Raw genomic sequence first — 17,509 nt, forward strand, 5'->3', positions numbered from 1 at the left:
TATGGTGACACAAGTTTTGTGCAAGTTTGATTAAATTCAAATCATAAATGAAGCTGCTATTGTGGAGACAAGGTCAAAATAGCTAATTCTAGCCCTTTCAAAGGCCGACACTCTGGAACCCATAAAGGAATCTGGCCAGTTCAAGAAAGGAACCAAGATCTTATGGTGATACAAGTTGTGTGCAAGTTTGGTTAAAATAAAATCATAAATGAAGCTGCTATTGTGCAGACAAGGTCAAAATAGCTAATTCTGGCCCTTTCAGGGGCCATAACTCTGGAACCCATAATGGGATCTGGCCAGTTCAAGAAAGGAACCAAGATCTTATGCTGATACAAGTTGTGTGCAAGTTTGGTTAAAATAAAATCATAAATGAAACCACTGTCGTGCAGACAAGAAATTGTTGACGCACAAAAATAGCAAATTCTGGCCCTTTAAGGGACAGTAACTCTAGAACCCATGATGGGATCTGGCCAGTTTTCCAAAGGAATTGAGATATCATGCCAATACAAGTTTTGTACAAGTTTGATCAAAATTGCTTGCAAAATGTGGTCTCTATCGTGTTCACAAGACATTGTGGACAGACGGACGGACAACGGACTAGGCGATCACAAAAGCTCACCCTGTCACTATGTGACAGGTAAGCTAAAAAGGGTCAAAAATCCAAAAATTATAAAGGGACATAGAAGTCCTTTACATATGCACATGTCCACTTCATGCTGATGATGTAAACCAAATTTCATTCCAACTAGATGACAATTGTAGGAGTTGAGTACACATGAAAGTGTGATAGACATTTGATGCATGGACATTTCAAACACTATATGTCTCCCATGTCTTTGACACTGAGGGCATAAGAATTCTGTAAAAAACATGTAATTTAACTACGTTCAGAAAAGATAAAATTGAGAAAATGAAACTGAAAGGTAACAAATTTCCAGCAGACAAACTACAGACATGCTACAAGCAAACTACTCTCACATTGAGCTATACACTCACAAGATCAGGATCTGTAGAATTACTGGTTACTACTTCAAATCCTTCCAGCTGGTCTGTGCCCTGTATACAAATATTTCATAATAAATAACAAATTGACCTTGGCACACTGCTCATAAACAATATTAAATGAACAATACGAGGGTTGTCCCAGAAAATCAGGAACTTATTTTATTATTTCTAAAATAAGCGACGCATAAAGTAATGGTTTTTACTGATGGTATTTCTATGTATACTCGACAGGACTACATAGTTTAAAATTTAATACTCTCATATTATTTAGGTACTCTTTAAATAATGGACGGCAGTCAGTGCTAGCCGGCGCACGCTCATTTTTCCTCCTACAAAAGGAAGCGTCTTCCATTTAAAATCATGTAACTTACCCGATATACATCTCATAGGATTAAAATTTATATCGACATTAATTGCAATGTGTGGCACGTAATTATGTTGAGTTTCAAGTCTTTGACATCACTTGCTTTAAAATGGTGATGTTAATTTGAAAGTAATGGTCGCACGCACTTTCAGAAATTACGACGTCAGAAAAGTTTGCAAAATATTGTGTAGGTCGCGATGTGACTCCCTCAGAAACAAAACGGGAAGTAGAAAAAATCTTGAAGTCAGGCAAATATAAGCAAGACACTTGTCTTTATGTGGTACAAATGTTTTAAGGAAACTTGGGCAAGTGATTCAAAGAGAGGGCGACAAAATGCTTTCAGTTCCTTTCTGCACCACGAACATATCTGATGTAGTCATTTCTGAAAGTGCGTGCGGTCGTGATTTTCAGAGTTACATCACTATTTTAACGTAAGTGACGGCAAAGACTTAAAACGCAATATAATTATGCGCCACACGTTACCATTAATGAGGATATAAATTCTAATTGTGCGCGATGTATATCAGGAAAGTTACATGAATTTGAAAAGGAAAAAGCCACTTTTTTTTGCAGGAGGAAAACTGAGTGTGCACCGACTAGCACTGACTGATGACCATTATTTAAAAAATACTCGAATAATATGACAGATACTTAATTTTATACTTTATAGTCCTAGAGAGTATACATTGAAATATCACCAGTTGAAATAATTATTTGATGCTAGGCTTATTTTCAAAATAATAAACAAAGTTCATGATTTTCTGGGACAACCCTCGTAGTTATAACAAAAAGAGGATATTTGTCTGTTTCAGTGTAAGATTGAAATATTTTTTATGAGGGAACATCAGATGCAATATTTTTACGAGTGGCTAAAAGAAGATTTTTAAAGTTTTTCTTTTTGATTGCCATGGCAACTAGAGTTCTAAATGGAATTCAGTTCTTTGGACAAATTTTAAAAAAGACCATCTAAGGAACATCCCTGTGAAGTTTCATCAAAATTGGCCTTGTGGTTTAGGAGATGTTTATTATAGGAAAATGTTGATGAACAAAATGACTACGGATGACTGACAATCACTGACCACAAAAGCTTACCCTTGAGCACTTCACGCTCAGGTGAGCTAAAAAGACCATGCCCCCTGGCGGCCATGTTTATTGATGAAACAATCTCGGTAGAGGGTCACAAGGACCGTTTGTGTGAAATTATTTTAAAATCAGGCAAGCAGTTTCATATAAAAAGATTTTTAAAGTTGAATCCACTAAATACATATAGGGAAAATAGTCCAGCCATGTTTTTTGACAGATTGGAATAATTTGAACACTTTTGGTAGAGGTTCACACAAGGACCATTTGTTTGAAACTATTTTAAAATTGAGCCAAGAGATTTTTAAAGTTTCCGCATGAAAAGTGACCACGCCCAATGATGACCATATTTGAAGGCGAATTAGAATCATTTCTACATCTTCGTAATGGGTCACCAAAGCAACATTTGTGTACAATTTTAAAATTGGGCCAGCTGTTTAAAGTTTACAATATATATATATAGGGAAAAACACTCCCCAGCTACCATGTATTTTTACATAGATTTACATCTGAACAAATATTCATGTCATACGATTTCTGGAAGTAAAATTGTATTGAAATAAGTTATTTTTTTCGAAAATATCATCTGGTGTTCAGAGTATTAACAAGTATGGTCTATACAGAAAATAGAAGGAGAAAAATCGGGACCAAGAAAACTGTCTGATTTTCAGAAGTTTCCGGTTTTTGGAAGGTCCAGTATTCGGAAGTTCCACAGTAGGGAAAAGTGACCATGCCCCCGTGCCAGCCATGTTTTTTTACCATTCAGAATAATTTGAACAGTCTTGGTAGAAGGTTACTTAAGAACCATTTAAGTGAAATTATTTCAAAATCAGACTAGCGGGAGATGTCATTTGAAGATCTTACCCCAGATGACCTAGTATCTAGCCTGGTCTAGATTTCATAGAGACGAACATTTTGACCTTTTACGAATCATTGGTAAACAAATCATCTAGGCAAGGTAGCCAGAGGAAAATTTTATATATTAGATACAGGTCTCACCAGCTTCAGGTTTAAACAAAGGATTGTCGACATAGTTTGTAAACTAGTCTAAGACATATAGTCACCTTAGCAATTGGATCCATTTCCTTGCCTGGGTCAAATAACTGGTATCTTGACAAACAGTAAACTGACAATTGTTTTGTAGAGTAATGTACATGTTTTATATGCAGTTCAATTTTCATGTGAAACAACCCTTTCTATAATTTGGTGTTATTTGAAATTTTTTCTCAAAATTCAAAATGTAAGGCTATGTAAGCATTAATTTATTAAGACAGGCCATTTTTTATCAATCATATATCAATTTATAATTATAACCTTATATATATATATATATATATATATTAGGGATGGGAACGAATGTTCGAATATTCGAATATTCGAAAATCTGTCGAATATTCGAATATGAAAATCAAATTCGAATATTCGTAAATTATTGCATTTTTTTTTTTTCAAAATAAGTTTCATTGATTTTGGGCAATATGAACGAGACATACAGAATAAAACCATGTCATGTTAGTTTATCACGTATCAAAAGATGTCCAATTAACAAGAAAATAGCAATGCATAATTGGCAGTGGCCATCGTTACTTATTAACAGTTTGCAACAGGCGTCAATGTGTCAGATGCATGTCAAAAGATGTCCAATTAACAAGAAAATTGAATGCATAATTACCTGGGGTCATCGCTACGGATTAACAGTTTGTATAAGCTGTAAATGTGATATCTTTTTATCTTTTGTTCATTTTTATTGGCGCCTGTTTTATGTAACAAATTGTAGATTTTTTTTTTCGAAAACAATACCAAACTTGTAGATATTGTCGATCTTTTCACAATATTTTGTACGAGGTTTCAGACCATCCGCAGAATCGGTTTTCATCCGCAATCGGCCGTATTCGAATTGAATTTTGAAGTAGTTAATAATAAAATCAAGAAAAACGTATGATTGATGCACAAGTTCATGTTGAAGGAGGTTTAAGTCTGCCTTACTTGCATTTTACACGACGATTTTTACACGCCGATTGATTTTTTTTCAAAATGGCGGCGGTAATACAACAGCGCGTCACGTGTTTAAATGGGACGACCTGCTATTTTTAGATAAAATTGCGACGGTCTAAATTATAATCGTTTTGATTTTTTGTATCATTTTGAAGCTAAAACACTGAATTAGTTAAATATGTTCATGATTATACTGACAGAATCGTGAAATAAAACGCTAGGATCGGCGGGTTTCGCTATGTAGGATCGGGTTACCCGAAATAAACATTTTTGGCCTTATTTACGATGATCCACGCTTTAAACAAATGAATACGTTGTGTATATGCCAGTCACTTAATAAGAATTTAAAGCTTCCATTAAAACTAACCGAATATTCGAATATATTCGAATATGGCAAACCGAATATTCGAATATTGATTTCAGTATTCGTTCCCATCCCTAATATATATATATATATATATATATATATATATATATAATAAAAAGCTGAAGGCAAGCGCTAGTAGGATAATAACTACTAATTGTAACCTCCTGAAGATCTACTGAAACAGGTAAAGGAAAAATAAATATATAAAGCGCTTGCCGTCAACTTTTCATTTTATATTCTATTCCCGTAAACGTGACTTTCGTCTCACATTTATTTTATATATATATATAACTTTACTATACCGTAGAAGTGGGCAGATATACGTTTCATCATTAGATTCAATCCGTAAAGGACCGTAGAAGTGGGCAGATGTACCCGTAAAAGTGGGCAGACTAACGGTACTGGAATTGAAAAGAATCTGCCCAGATTTACGGGCTTGGTGATTTATATATATATATATAACAAAGCTTGTATATATATATATAAATCACCAAGCCCGTAAATCTGGGCAGATTCTTTTCAATTCCAGTACCGTTAGTCTGCCCACTTTTACGGGTACATCTGCCCACTTCTACGGTCCTTTACGGATTGAATCTAATGATGAAACGTATATCTGCCCACTTCTACGGTATAGTAAAGTTATATATATATATATATATATATTCCTCAAATGACCTATTTGTTGGAACATTCTTTTGTTAATGATCCAATGGCATGATCATTCCAAGATCCCAACAAAGGAAAGTTCCCATATACCAGGTATATATAACGGTACATTACGGAATTATTAGAATTGGGTTCCAAGATACAAGGTATATTAAGGACATATATATACTACTTTCAAATTCCACTTCAATCATACATGTATACTGAGAAAGTCATGTGAGATCAGATGTGTTAATTATCAATCAGTACAGATGTTGCTATCAAGCAGATAAGACCAGAATTTGCTGCTTAGAGTTTTTATAGTAGATGATTTAATTTAGGGACTACAAGTAATATAAAAATAGGAATTATTATAACTAATTTGGAAAATTGATACATTGATTAATCAGACCTTAATTGTGATTTTGTTATCAAAACATTTTTGGATTATTTTATACTGTGATTAGACTTTGACTTTCAAGGAGTGTTTTTATTAGATGCGGTGTGATAAGGATTTAGTTATGGATGAAACATCAGAACAATCCTGTTCAACAAAGCTTGTGGGCCATAGTATGCCCAATATTTCGGGTCAAAGTATACCCATTCACGAGGACTGAATTATGTCCAACTCTGCGGACCAAAGCATGTCTGCAAATGAACTAATGCAAGCAATGTTGCAACAGCAGGCTTTACTTATGAATACGTTGAAAACTATGCAGAGTTCAAGTTCAAATGACAAAGAAAAAGTGATTTTATCAGACACCGATTCTGTGGAAAACCCGGAGAGTGTGGTTAGGAAAAATGTAGGCAATGTGAAGGACACTGCCCCTGCATGCTACGACCTTGAGGAAGTGTCATCAGAAAGTGAAGAGGATAGTGCAGATGAGTTTGAAGGGCTTGCTGACATGAAAAAATTGTATGATGAAAGTGACAGTGTTGGTGAAAAAATTCATGATAAACTGGCTTGCAATGTGAGCTTGTCATTTAGAAAACGGCTGCTGAAAGAAGACCAAACTGCTATGATGGAAAAATTTAAAAGACCAGAGAACTGCGAAAGCATGACAGTCCCAAAAGTGAACGTCGTGGTTTGGGATGAAGCCAAAGCCCATGTGCGGGTACGGGACATTAACTTGGCAAAGGAACAGAATATGATTCTTAAAGCTTCCATACCTATTACACAAATGGCGCAAAAGTGCCTTAGTAAGAAGAAACAAGAGATCCGCGTCAGTCAATGCACTGATGCTCTAGTTCTGTTGTCAGCTGCATTTATAGAGTTGATTTTCACAAGACGTGAAAATTTTAAGATGAGCATGTCAAACCAGTACAGAAGCAGAGCAGCTCTGAGAATGAGCCTTCAACAAATTGGATTTTTGCGCGATGACCTGGCTAAACGAATGAAAGAAATTCAAGACACAAAATCAGTGTCGGAAAAGCTTGTAATGTGCAGAGATCACGAGTTTAGCAAGTACAGATCCAGACCTTTCTACGAAAAAAGAAAAGACTCAAAAAAGGAAAAATAACCCTACAAACCAAAAGGTTTTTTAGGGAAGCGTCACAAGCAGCCCTTCAGACACAAGGAGATGTAAAACTGGCAGTATCCCATGTTCGTCCGACTGAACAGGTGAGAAAAATTCTTGCGTTTGATTTGAAAAATGTGCCAGAAAATTTTACCGCTGGAAAAATCAGTTTGTTTTTTGATGGATGGAAAGAGATAACATCCGACCCTTGGGTATTAAAAACAGTCAGAGGTATACAGAAATACCTTTTATTGATATACCTATTCAAACATCTGTTCCTAGGAATATCTGTTTTAATTCAGAAGAACTGTTACTTATTCAACAAGAAATAAACAAAATGCTTGAGAAAAACATAACTGAACGAGTTCCAGATAATGAACTTTGTATCAGTAAAGGTTTCATTTCAAATGTGTTTACCAGGTATAAGAAAGACGGTTCACTTCGATTGATATTAATTAAACCTTAAAAGATTAAATGAACATATTGATTCGAAACATTTTAAAATGGAAACACTCAAATCTGCTATATCACTGATGAAACCACTTTCATATTTCTCAAGGTGCGATCTTAAAGATGCTTATTATAGCATAAATGTGGCGGAACAATGCAGAAAATATTTGTGGTTTTTCTGGGGAAACATTTGTTATCAGTATACATGTTTGCCAAACGGATTGAATTAAGATCCATGATATTTCACTAAACTCTTGAAATGTGCTTTTTCACACTTAAGGAAGCATGGCTATTTAAATACTGGTTTCATTGATGACTCTCTTCTCCAAGGTGATACTTACGAAGAGTGTGTTCAAAATGTGCAAAAAATTGTGAAATTATTTTATGGCTAATAGATCTTACAATCCATCCAGAAAAGTCAGCATTAATACCAACACAGATTATAGAATTTCTAGGGTTTGTTTTAAACTCAGTGAAAATGACAGTAACATTATCAAATGAAAAGTGCAAGAAATTCATATCTCTTTGCCAGTCTATTCTGGATAAGGAGACGTTATCTGTTCGAGATCTGGCACAACTTATATAAAAGTTTGTTGCTTGTTCCCCTGCAGTGCCACATGCTACAGTATTTTACAAAAGCTTAGAAATCTTATGAAATGAGATGCTGCAGGTCAATAAAGGGAACTATGATTCAGTAATACATTTGACCAACTATAAACGAGAAAAACAACCATATTAACTACCTAGAGCTTAAGGCTGTTTTATTAGCATTACAGTCTTGTAAAGATATGCACGATATTCACATCAGAATACGATCAGATAATACAGTCACAGTTATTTGCATAAGCAAACAAGGGTCAAGTAAATCAAAGCTTAATGACATAACCCGGAAAATATGGCTGTTTGCCATTGAGAGGAAGATATGGTTATCTGTGGAACATGTAAAGGGCTCTGACAATGTGCAGGCAGACCAGGAATCATGAAGTTTAACTTAGACCCAGAATGGAAGTTAGTTAAATGAACATATGTTCAAATCTATTTGTAATGTTTTCGGTACACCAGATATTGATCTTTTTGCAAATAGACTGAATTGTCAAGTGTCTAGATATTATTCATGGAGGGCAAACCCAATACTGTTGCAGTAGATGCATTTTTGCAGTCTTGGTCAAATGAACTAAACTATCTTTTTCCTCCTTTCAGCGTGATAGGGCAGGCGTTACAGAAAATACAACAAGAACAAGTGGAAGCGATAATTGTTGCACCAGCATGGCCAACACAAGTTTGGTTCCCGCAAATGATAAAAATGTGTATAACATGCCCACTTCCGTTACCAGTCAGAGACAACCTACTCATGTTACCGGACAAAATATGCAGTCATCCATTACTAAAGAAACTACATTCGGCAGTTTTTCGAGTCGAGTCTCAGGAGACTGTGAGTGAGCTCAAAGCCAAAGGCTTATCAAACAATTTTAATGACATCATTTTGCAATCATGGAAAAGTACCACAAAAACTCAGTATGGGGGTTATTTCAAAAGATGTATTTTTGTTGTGAACGGAATACCAATCCCTTTTCACCACATGTGAACAATGTTTTAGAATTCTTAGCTAGTTTGTATCATTGTGGATTAGGTTATAGTGCCATTAATACTGCAAGATCAGCCATCAGTTCATTTGTCATGACAGATGGTCTAAATTACCCTGTGGGTCAACATAATTTGGTGAAAAGATTTATGAGAGGGGTTTTCTTGTTACGACCTGCCTTGCCCAGGTATAATGTTACATAGGATGTAAATAGAGTTCTTAGGTACCTTGAAAATGTAAGTGATGAGAATAATTTGAAACAGCTTACAATGAATGTTGTTATGTTATTATGTTTATTGTCTGGACAAAGACTGCAATCTTTGCACTTAATTGATATTAGGAATATTGAATTTTCAGATTCATATGTAAAAATAAGGTACGGAGATCTTTTAAAACAATCCAGGCCAAATTATCATTTAAGTGAATTAATGTTTAAGGAATATCCAGTCAAAACATTGTGTATTGTTTCTCTTCTTCGGCAGTACCTCAAAGAGACAATACCACTTAGAGTGAATGAACAATCACTGTTTATAAGTTTTTGCAAACCGCATAGAAAAGTATCTATGGATACTATTGGACGATGGGTGAAAGAAATCTTAAAACATGCAGGGATAGACGTTTCTATATTCAGGCCGCACAGCTGTAGATAAGCATCAGTTTCTCAGGCAAATAGAACAAGCTTGCCATTGGCAACAATACTGAGAACAGCAGGGTGGTCAAGGGAGTGCACATTTAGGAAGTTTTATGATAGGCCAGTTACTAATGGCACTTCGTTTGCTGAAGCTGTGTTATCTAGAACTCAGATCTGTTTACCTTCAACTTGATAAATTGCTTAACCAGGATTTATTTACCCAGGTGGCAGTCAAAGACTGTGGGAAATTTTACAGATCTTGCTAATAGGTCACAGTACCGATTCATGCATGTAAGAGGCATTATGCTTCACTGATAACTGTATAATGACGTAAATAAACTTGATTCTTCCAAGTATAAGTCAATTATTTCTAAGTCTTAATTGTAGTCCCTTAATTAGCAGTTGTAGCTGGATGGTCTCTAAAATTCTCACGTGACTTTCTCAGTATCCATGTGTGATTGAAGTGGAATTAATATATTATACAAAATTTATTGAAGTATGATTATGATTCCATGAAATCACATATGATACAGAGACAGTTATGTGCCCAGCCCTTCCCAGCCCGTTTGGGGACACTAAACATCCAGCTACTATAGTACTCTGAAATCTGATTGATAACGCATCTGATCTCTCACGTAACTGTCTCAGTATCATGTGTGATTTCATGGAATCATAATCATACTTCAATAAATTTCGTATAATTTATTAATTGTAATAAAACTGAGAAGACCTTTCTAGGATGCTACAGACAGAGTTTGATGATGATTCTTCAAGTGGTTCATGAGAATAAGTTGCTTTTAGCTCTGGCAGCTGACACAGCCATTTGAACAAATCTGAGAAAGAAGTCAGGATGCTAATGCCCAAGTTTGGTGTAATTGTGACCAGAAGTTTCAGATGGGAAGATTTTTTAGTAAAAAGTTGATGCCGACAGATGGCATACGACTGATGACAGACACAGGGTGATCACAAAAACTCACCTGAGCAGTTAATTTGTTTATTTTTATTTTGTTGGGTTTAACGCTGCACCGGCACTATAGATCATATAGCGACTTTCCAGCTTTGATGGTGGAAGAAAACCCCAGGTGCCCCTCCGTGCATTTCATCACGAGGGGGCACCTGGGTAGAACCACCGACCTTCCGTAAGCCTCCTGAGCAGTTAAAGGCGGGATGAGTAGCAGGTCCATTTGTTCAGTGCCCAATTCCAAATTCAATTGTATCACTGATACGTCTTGTTAAAAACAAGAGCTGTCTGTTAACAGCCCGATTGACTATTCGAAGAATTGATGGAAGTATGGAGTCAAAATATTACCAGAGATTTTCAGACAAAAGAAGAAAAATAGATAAGACAAAAAATGAACCTGTATTTGTGGATTTGGATAAGTCTTGCACTATATGGCAATGTGTGACCATGATGGTAAGCAAGTGTTCAAAGTTTCAAAACCATAGATCAAACAGTTTAAACAAAATGTGGAATGGTATGCGAAACTTAACTAAATTCTATGTCAAAAAGGGCCATAATTGAGGTAAAGTCTGTGTCCTAGTTATGTAGTCTTGCCTTCATATGTAGACTTTGATGGTAAACAAGTTGTCAGTTTCAAATCCATACAGGTTAGACAAAATTATGGACTGGAATGAAACATTTAACTGATTTCGAAGTCCAAAAAGGGCCATAATTCAGCCAAAATAGTTATGTACTCTTGCCTACAGATGGCAATCATGATGATAAGCAAGTGTTCAAAGTTTCAAAGCCACATGTCAATATATAATAATTTTGAGAAAACATGGACTTGTACGAAAACTGAAAAAATTTTCAAGTCCACAAAAGGGCCATAATTCAGCCAAAATAGTTGACAGAGTTATGTACTATTGCCTACAGATAGAAATCATAATGTTCAACAAGTGCTCAAAGTTTCAAAGCCACATGTCAAATAGTTTTGACAAAACATGGACTTGTACGAAAATTGTACCAATTTCCAAAAACGGCCATAATTCAGCCAAAATAGTTGACAAGGCTATGTACTCTTGCCTACAGATAGAGGCTGTTATAATAAACAAGAGATAAAAGTTTTAAAGCCATATGTCAAACAGTTTATACAAAATATGAACTGGTAAACCTTACCCTAGAGGCCAAAATTCAGCTAAAATCCTTGATGGAATTATGTTCTCTTGCCTAAAACTGGACATGGTGATGGTACACAAGTGTTGAAAGTTTCAAAGCTTTATCTCAAAAGGTTTGTCAAAATGTGGACTGGTACCAAAAACTTAAGCAAGGTGTGATGCTGACGCTGTGGTGAGTAGAATAGCTGTACTTATTCTTCGAACTGTCGAGCTAAAACAAACCTGGTGAATTATAAATGATTCACCATTAATATGTCTCACCCCTCTGGGGAGTCAATTAATGATTACATTGACTCTTGTCTGGTTTGAGTTAAATCTCAATTAAACATCAGGTGCACAACTTCACATGCTGAAAAACAATCCTGACAGGTTTAATGACTAAAAGTCAAATCCTTTTTTAGATATGCATGACACAAATTCAGTAGGACAGACGTTTTTACTGTACAGTAATTATGTGGCTACGCCTTCAATCTATCCTTTCTTCCTGTAAGCCTGGTTAAAGAATTTTAGCCACACAGAAGGAACAGAATGAATAGAATTACTGTTATTAATTGTTCTCCTCCTTCCGTATGTGCGGACAGATGTACAGATGGATGAACATACATACGGACAAGGGTAAATCTAATGCCATAAAAATGGTGAACTGACAACAGACATCTGTATGACCACAACAGATCCCTCTAAGTACTTTGTTTGGAGCTATAACAACTACACAAACCTGATTTAGTGGAGAGCTACAGTGCTGTGGAGAGTACACTGTGTCTTTTCTTCTTGGAAAGTTACTAAGGATATCATCAACAGACTTCGGCGACAGTGAACTAGCTGGAGTATAGTTCTGTAGAAGACTACCAAAACTTTCAGCTGTAAATACACAAACAAAAACTATTCCAATTAACACTTTCAGCTGTAAATACACAGATACAAAGTATTCCAATGAATAATTTCAGCAGCAAATACACAGACAAACTATTCCAATGAACACTTTCAGCTGTAAAAACACAGACACAAACTATTCCAATGAACACTTTCAGCTGTAAAAACACAGACACAAACTATTCCAATGCACACTTTCAGTTCTAAATACACAGACAAACTATTCCTATGAACACTTTCAACTGTAAATACACATACACAAACTATTCCAATGAACACTTTCAGCTGTAAAAACACAGACACAAACTATTCCAATGAACACTTTAAGCTGTAAATACACAGACACAGAGTATTCCAATGAATAATTTCAGCTGTAAATCAACAGACAAACTATTCCAATGAACACTTTCAGCTGTTATTACACAGACACAAACTATTCCAATGAACACTTTCAGCTGTTATCCAGCTGTAAAAACAGAGACACATTACACAGACACAAACTATTCCAATGAACACTTTCAGCTGTAAAAACGCAGACACAAATTATTCCAATGAACACTTTCAGCTTTAAATACACAGACACAAAGTATTCAAATGAATAATTTCAGCTGTAAATACACAGACACAAACTATTCCAATGAACACTTTCAGCTGTAAAAACACAGACACAGAGTATTCCAATGAATAGTTTCAGCTGTAAATCCACAGAGAAACTATTCCAATGAACACTTTCAGCTGTTATTACACAGACACAAACTATTCCAATGAACACTTTCAGCTGTTATTCAGCTGTAAAAACAGAGACACATTACACAGGCACAAACTATTCCAATGAACACTTTCAGCTGTTATCCAGCTGTAAAAACAGAGACACATTACACAGACACAAACTATTCCAATGAACACTTTCAGCTGTAAAAACGCAGACACAAATTATTCCAATGAACACTTTCAGCTTTAAATACACAGACACAAAGTATTCCAATGAATAATTTTAGCTGTAAATACACAGACAAACTATTCCAATGAACACTTTCAGCTGTAAAAACACAGACACAAACTATTCCAATGAACACTTACAGCACTATTCCAATGAACACTTTCAGCTGTAAAAACAGACACAATCTATTCCAATGAACATTTTCAGCTGTAAATACACAGACAAAAACTATTCCAATGAACACTTTCATCTGTAAATACACAGACACAAATTATTCCAATGAACACTTTCAGCTGTAAATAGACAGACACAAAGTATTCCAATGAACACTTTCAGCTGTAAATACACAGACACATACTATTCCAACACTTTCAGCTGTAAATGCACAAAAATAAACTATTTCAATGCTTTCCATTGTAGATACATAGAAAGAAATATTTCAACTGTAAATACACAGATTTCTGAAACAAACTATTCAAACACTTTCAAGAAGCAAACTATTCCACCATTTTCACCTGTAAATTTGTCATAACTCAGTCCAGTCACAGAATTCAGACTGGTAACATGGCTTAGAATGCACTTCAGACATTACTGAACAGATTGGTATATGTCAAAACTTTAACCTGAAGTTTAATTAAAAAGGGAATTAATTCATAAAGTATTGGAGCTTGTGTCAAATGATGTGGGTGATGATGTGGAAGATATATTTTAAGTATGAATCAAATCCATTCTGCAATAACAGAGATACAAGTTATGGACCTTGTGTGATATGATGTGGGCGATTATGTGAATCAAATCAATTTCGTATCAAACTGAGATAGAGTGAAAGTGTACCAAATATCTAACTGAAATTCTAAGTGAAATGGGGAGATAACTCACGATATATTGGTGCTAGAGTTATGAACCTTGTGCCATATGATGTGGTTAATGATGAGGAATAACTATTTAAGTTTAAAACTAATCCATTAAGTAATTACACAGATAAAGAGACAGTGCATCAAAACTTTAACCAAGGTGTGGATGCGGAACAGAGGCTGATGCCGGGTCTTGTTGAATAGCTCTCAATACAATATGTATAGCCAAGCTAAGAACTTAATCCCTTTTGGGGAAATGATAAATGTACAGCAAGTGAAACAAGTGAACTAATCTCTCAGTCTCCTTATAATATTAGCATGTGTTTAGCTGCTAATGTACTTCCACAACCATTGTCCTTTGCTAGAGAACAAAGTGTAGCATGTGTTTAGCTGCTAATGTACTTCCACAACAATAGTCCTTTGCTAGAGAACAATGTGTAGCATGTGTTTAGCTGCTAATGTACTTCCACAACCATAGTCCTTTGCTAGAGAACAAAGTGTAGCATGTGTTTAGCTGCTAATGTACTTCCACAACCATAGTCCTTTGCTAGAAAAACAATGTGTAGCATGTGTTTAGCTGCTAATGTACTTCCACAACCATTGTCCTTTGCTAGAGAACAATGTGTAGCATGTGTTTAGCTGCTAATGTACTTCCACAACCATAGTCCTTTGCTAGAAAAACAATGTGTAGCATGTGTTTAGCTGCTAATGTACTTCCACAACCATTGTCCTTTGCTAGAGAACAATGTGTAGCATGTGTTTAGCTGCTAATGTACTTCCACAACCATTGTCCTTTGCTAGAGAACAAAGTGTAGCATGTGTTTAGCTGCTAATGTACTTCCACAACCATTGTCCTTTGCTAGAGAACAAAGTGTAACATGTGTTTAGCTGCTAATGTACTTCCACAACAATAGTCCTTTGCTAGAGAACAATGTGTAGCATGTGTTTAGCTGCTAATGTACTTCCACAACCATTGTCCTTTGCTAGAGAACAAAGTGTAGCATGTGCTTAGCTGTTATTCTAATCTCTTTATCCTAGCAACCCAGTATAATGTTATACTATCCTCTGTTAAATGATCATTTTAAGTTGTTTAAAAAACAACAACAACTAGCAAACATTAATGTAATACAGGCAAATAAAATACATCAGTCTGAAAATGGGTATACTTAATACCTCATACAAATCTTCAAATAAAAAAAAAACACTCTAAAAACAGGAATTTTGACTTGGTGCAGACATTATCTGACTTGGTGCAGACATGATCTGATTTGGTGCAGACAGGATCTGACTTGGTGCAGACAGGATCTGACTTGGTGCAGACAGGATCTAACTTGGTTCAGACAAGATCTGACTTGGTGCAGACAGGATCACACTTTGTCCAAACAGGATCTGAGTTGGCGCAGACATTATCTGACATGGTCCAGACAGGATTTCACTTGGTACAGACAGGATCTGACTTGGTGCAGACAGGATCTGTCTTGGTGCAGACATGATCTGACTTAGTTCAGACATTATCTGACATGGTCCAGACAGGATTTCACTTGGTGCAGACAGGATCTGACTTGGTGCAGACATGATCTGACTTGGTGCAGACATGATCTGACATGGCTCAGACAGGATTTCACTTGGTGCAGGCATGATCTGACGTGATGCAGACATGATCTGACTTGGTGCAGACATGTTTTGACTTGGTGCAGACATGATCTGACTTGGTGCAGACAGGATCTAACTTGGTTCAGACATGATCTGACTTGGTCCAGACAAGATCTGACTTAGTGCAGACAAGATCTGACTTGGTGCATGCAGGATCTGACTTGGTGCAGACAGGATTGGACTTGGTGCAGACAGGATCAAACTTGGTTCAGACATGATCTGACTTGGTGCAGACAAGATCTGACTTGGTTCAGACAAGATCCGACTTGGTCCAGACAAGATCTGACTTGGTGCAGACAGGATCTGACTTTGTGCAGACAGGATCTGACTTGGTGCAGATATTATCTGACATGGTCCAGACAGGATTTCACTTGGTGCAGACATGATCTGACATGATTCAGAAAGGATTTCACTTGGTGCAGACATGATCTGACTTGGTGCAGACATGATCTGACTTGGTTCAGACATGAGCTGACTTGGTGCAGACATTATCTAACTTGGTGCAGACATGATCTGACTTGGTGCAGACATGATCTGACTTGGTTCAGACATGATCTGACTTGGTTCAGACATGATCTGACTTGGTGTAGACATGATTTGACTTGGTGAAGACATGATCTGACTTGGTGAAGACATGATCTGACTTGGTGCAGACATGATCTGATGTGGTGCAGACAGGATCTGACTTGAAGACATGAGCTGACTTGGTGCAGACATGATTTGACTTGGTGCAGACAGGATTTGACTTGGTGAAGACAAGAGCTGACTTGGTGAAGACATGATTTGACTTGGTGCAGACATGATCTGACTTGATGCAGACATGATCTGCTTTTCAGAGTTTTTTCTGTATATGCACTTCCCTTTGATGAGCACTAAATGTAGGAAAAATGTAAGGGTCCCAAAAATATTGGAAATCTAAGCAAAATTTGATGACATTCATTCTTTCATTTACTAATACTTTCACTTGAACTTTTAACTTGAACTGTTACATTTTGTAACCAAAACTTACATTTCTCTCTAGTTATTGGCATAGACATAGTTGTTTGTGGTTGGGAGAATGCTTCCAATATATCACCAGCTTCACTGTCAAACGAGGATGACCAGCCTCTTCCTGTCATCATCAAGTTGTTACCAACACTGTTTCGTTTATCATTCAGCCTGTTTGATATAAGAGAAATCTATGTGTGAAATGAAACTTTGAATTAGCTAGGGTCTAAGTTTCACATCATCTAATTTATGGTGAATGTTTGTGCCAAATTATTTTAATATATTCATCCAGGCACACAAAATTAAAAGACTGGACAAGAAAAATATTTCACCTTTAAGTCTAACCTTGACTTCTGAGCTAATACAATGTTGAGGTGTGGTAAATGTTTTTGCCAAGTTATTTGAATTTCCATTAATGCAAAAAAATGTTTCAGACTTGACAGTAGGA

The 17,509-nt window shown here is 36.1% G+C and overlaps 2 protein-coding genes across 11 annotated transcripts in view; one reads left to right on the plus strand and one right to left on the minus strand.

Annotated features, from left to right (window-relative positions):
• LOC123527417 (uncharacterized) overlaps nt 1-17,509 on the minus strand; it is a 265,494-nt gene that overhangs the window by 116,883 nt on the left and 131,102 nt on the right. For 9 of the 10 annotated variants that reach the window (XR_006681734.2, XM_045306853.2, XM_045306848.2 and 6 more), the window contains 3 exons: nt 17,084-17,232; nt 12,473-12,615; nt 997-1,056 (listed from right to left, as the gene is read on the minus strand). Coding sequence is in view for 9 of the 10 variants with exons in the window: in XM_045306853.2 (XP_045162788.2) it covers nt 997-1,056; nt 12,473-12,615; nt 17,084-17,232 (352 nt within the window). In the remaining variant the exon portion in view is untranslated. The remainder of the gene's footprint in view (nt 1-996; nt 1,057-12,472; nt 12,616-17,083; nt 17,233-17,509) is intronic. The other variant, XM_045306849.2, reaches the window with a different exon arrangement.
• Nucleotides 5,798-10,063, plus strand: LOC128548459 (uncharacterized). The gene is made up of 2 exons (XM_053523312.1): nt 5,798-7,077; nt 8,624-10,063. Exon 1 carries the CDS (start codon nt 6,077-6,079, stop codon nt 6,974-6,976), a length of 900 nt encoding a protein of 299 aa, XP_053379287.1. The 5' UTR covers nt 5,798-6,076; the 3' UTR covers nt 6,977-7,077; nt 8,624-10,063.

Source organism: Mercenaria mercenaria, chromosome 14, assembly GCF_021730395.1.
Source record: "Mercenaria mercenaria strain notata chromosome 14, MADL_Memer_1, whole genome shotgun sequence".
In the NCBI taxonomy this organism is placed as follows: Eukaryota; Metazoa; Mollusca; class Bivalvia; order Venerida; family Veneridae; genus Mercenaria; species Mercenaria mercenaria.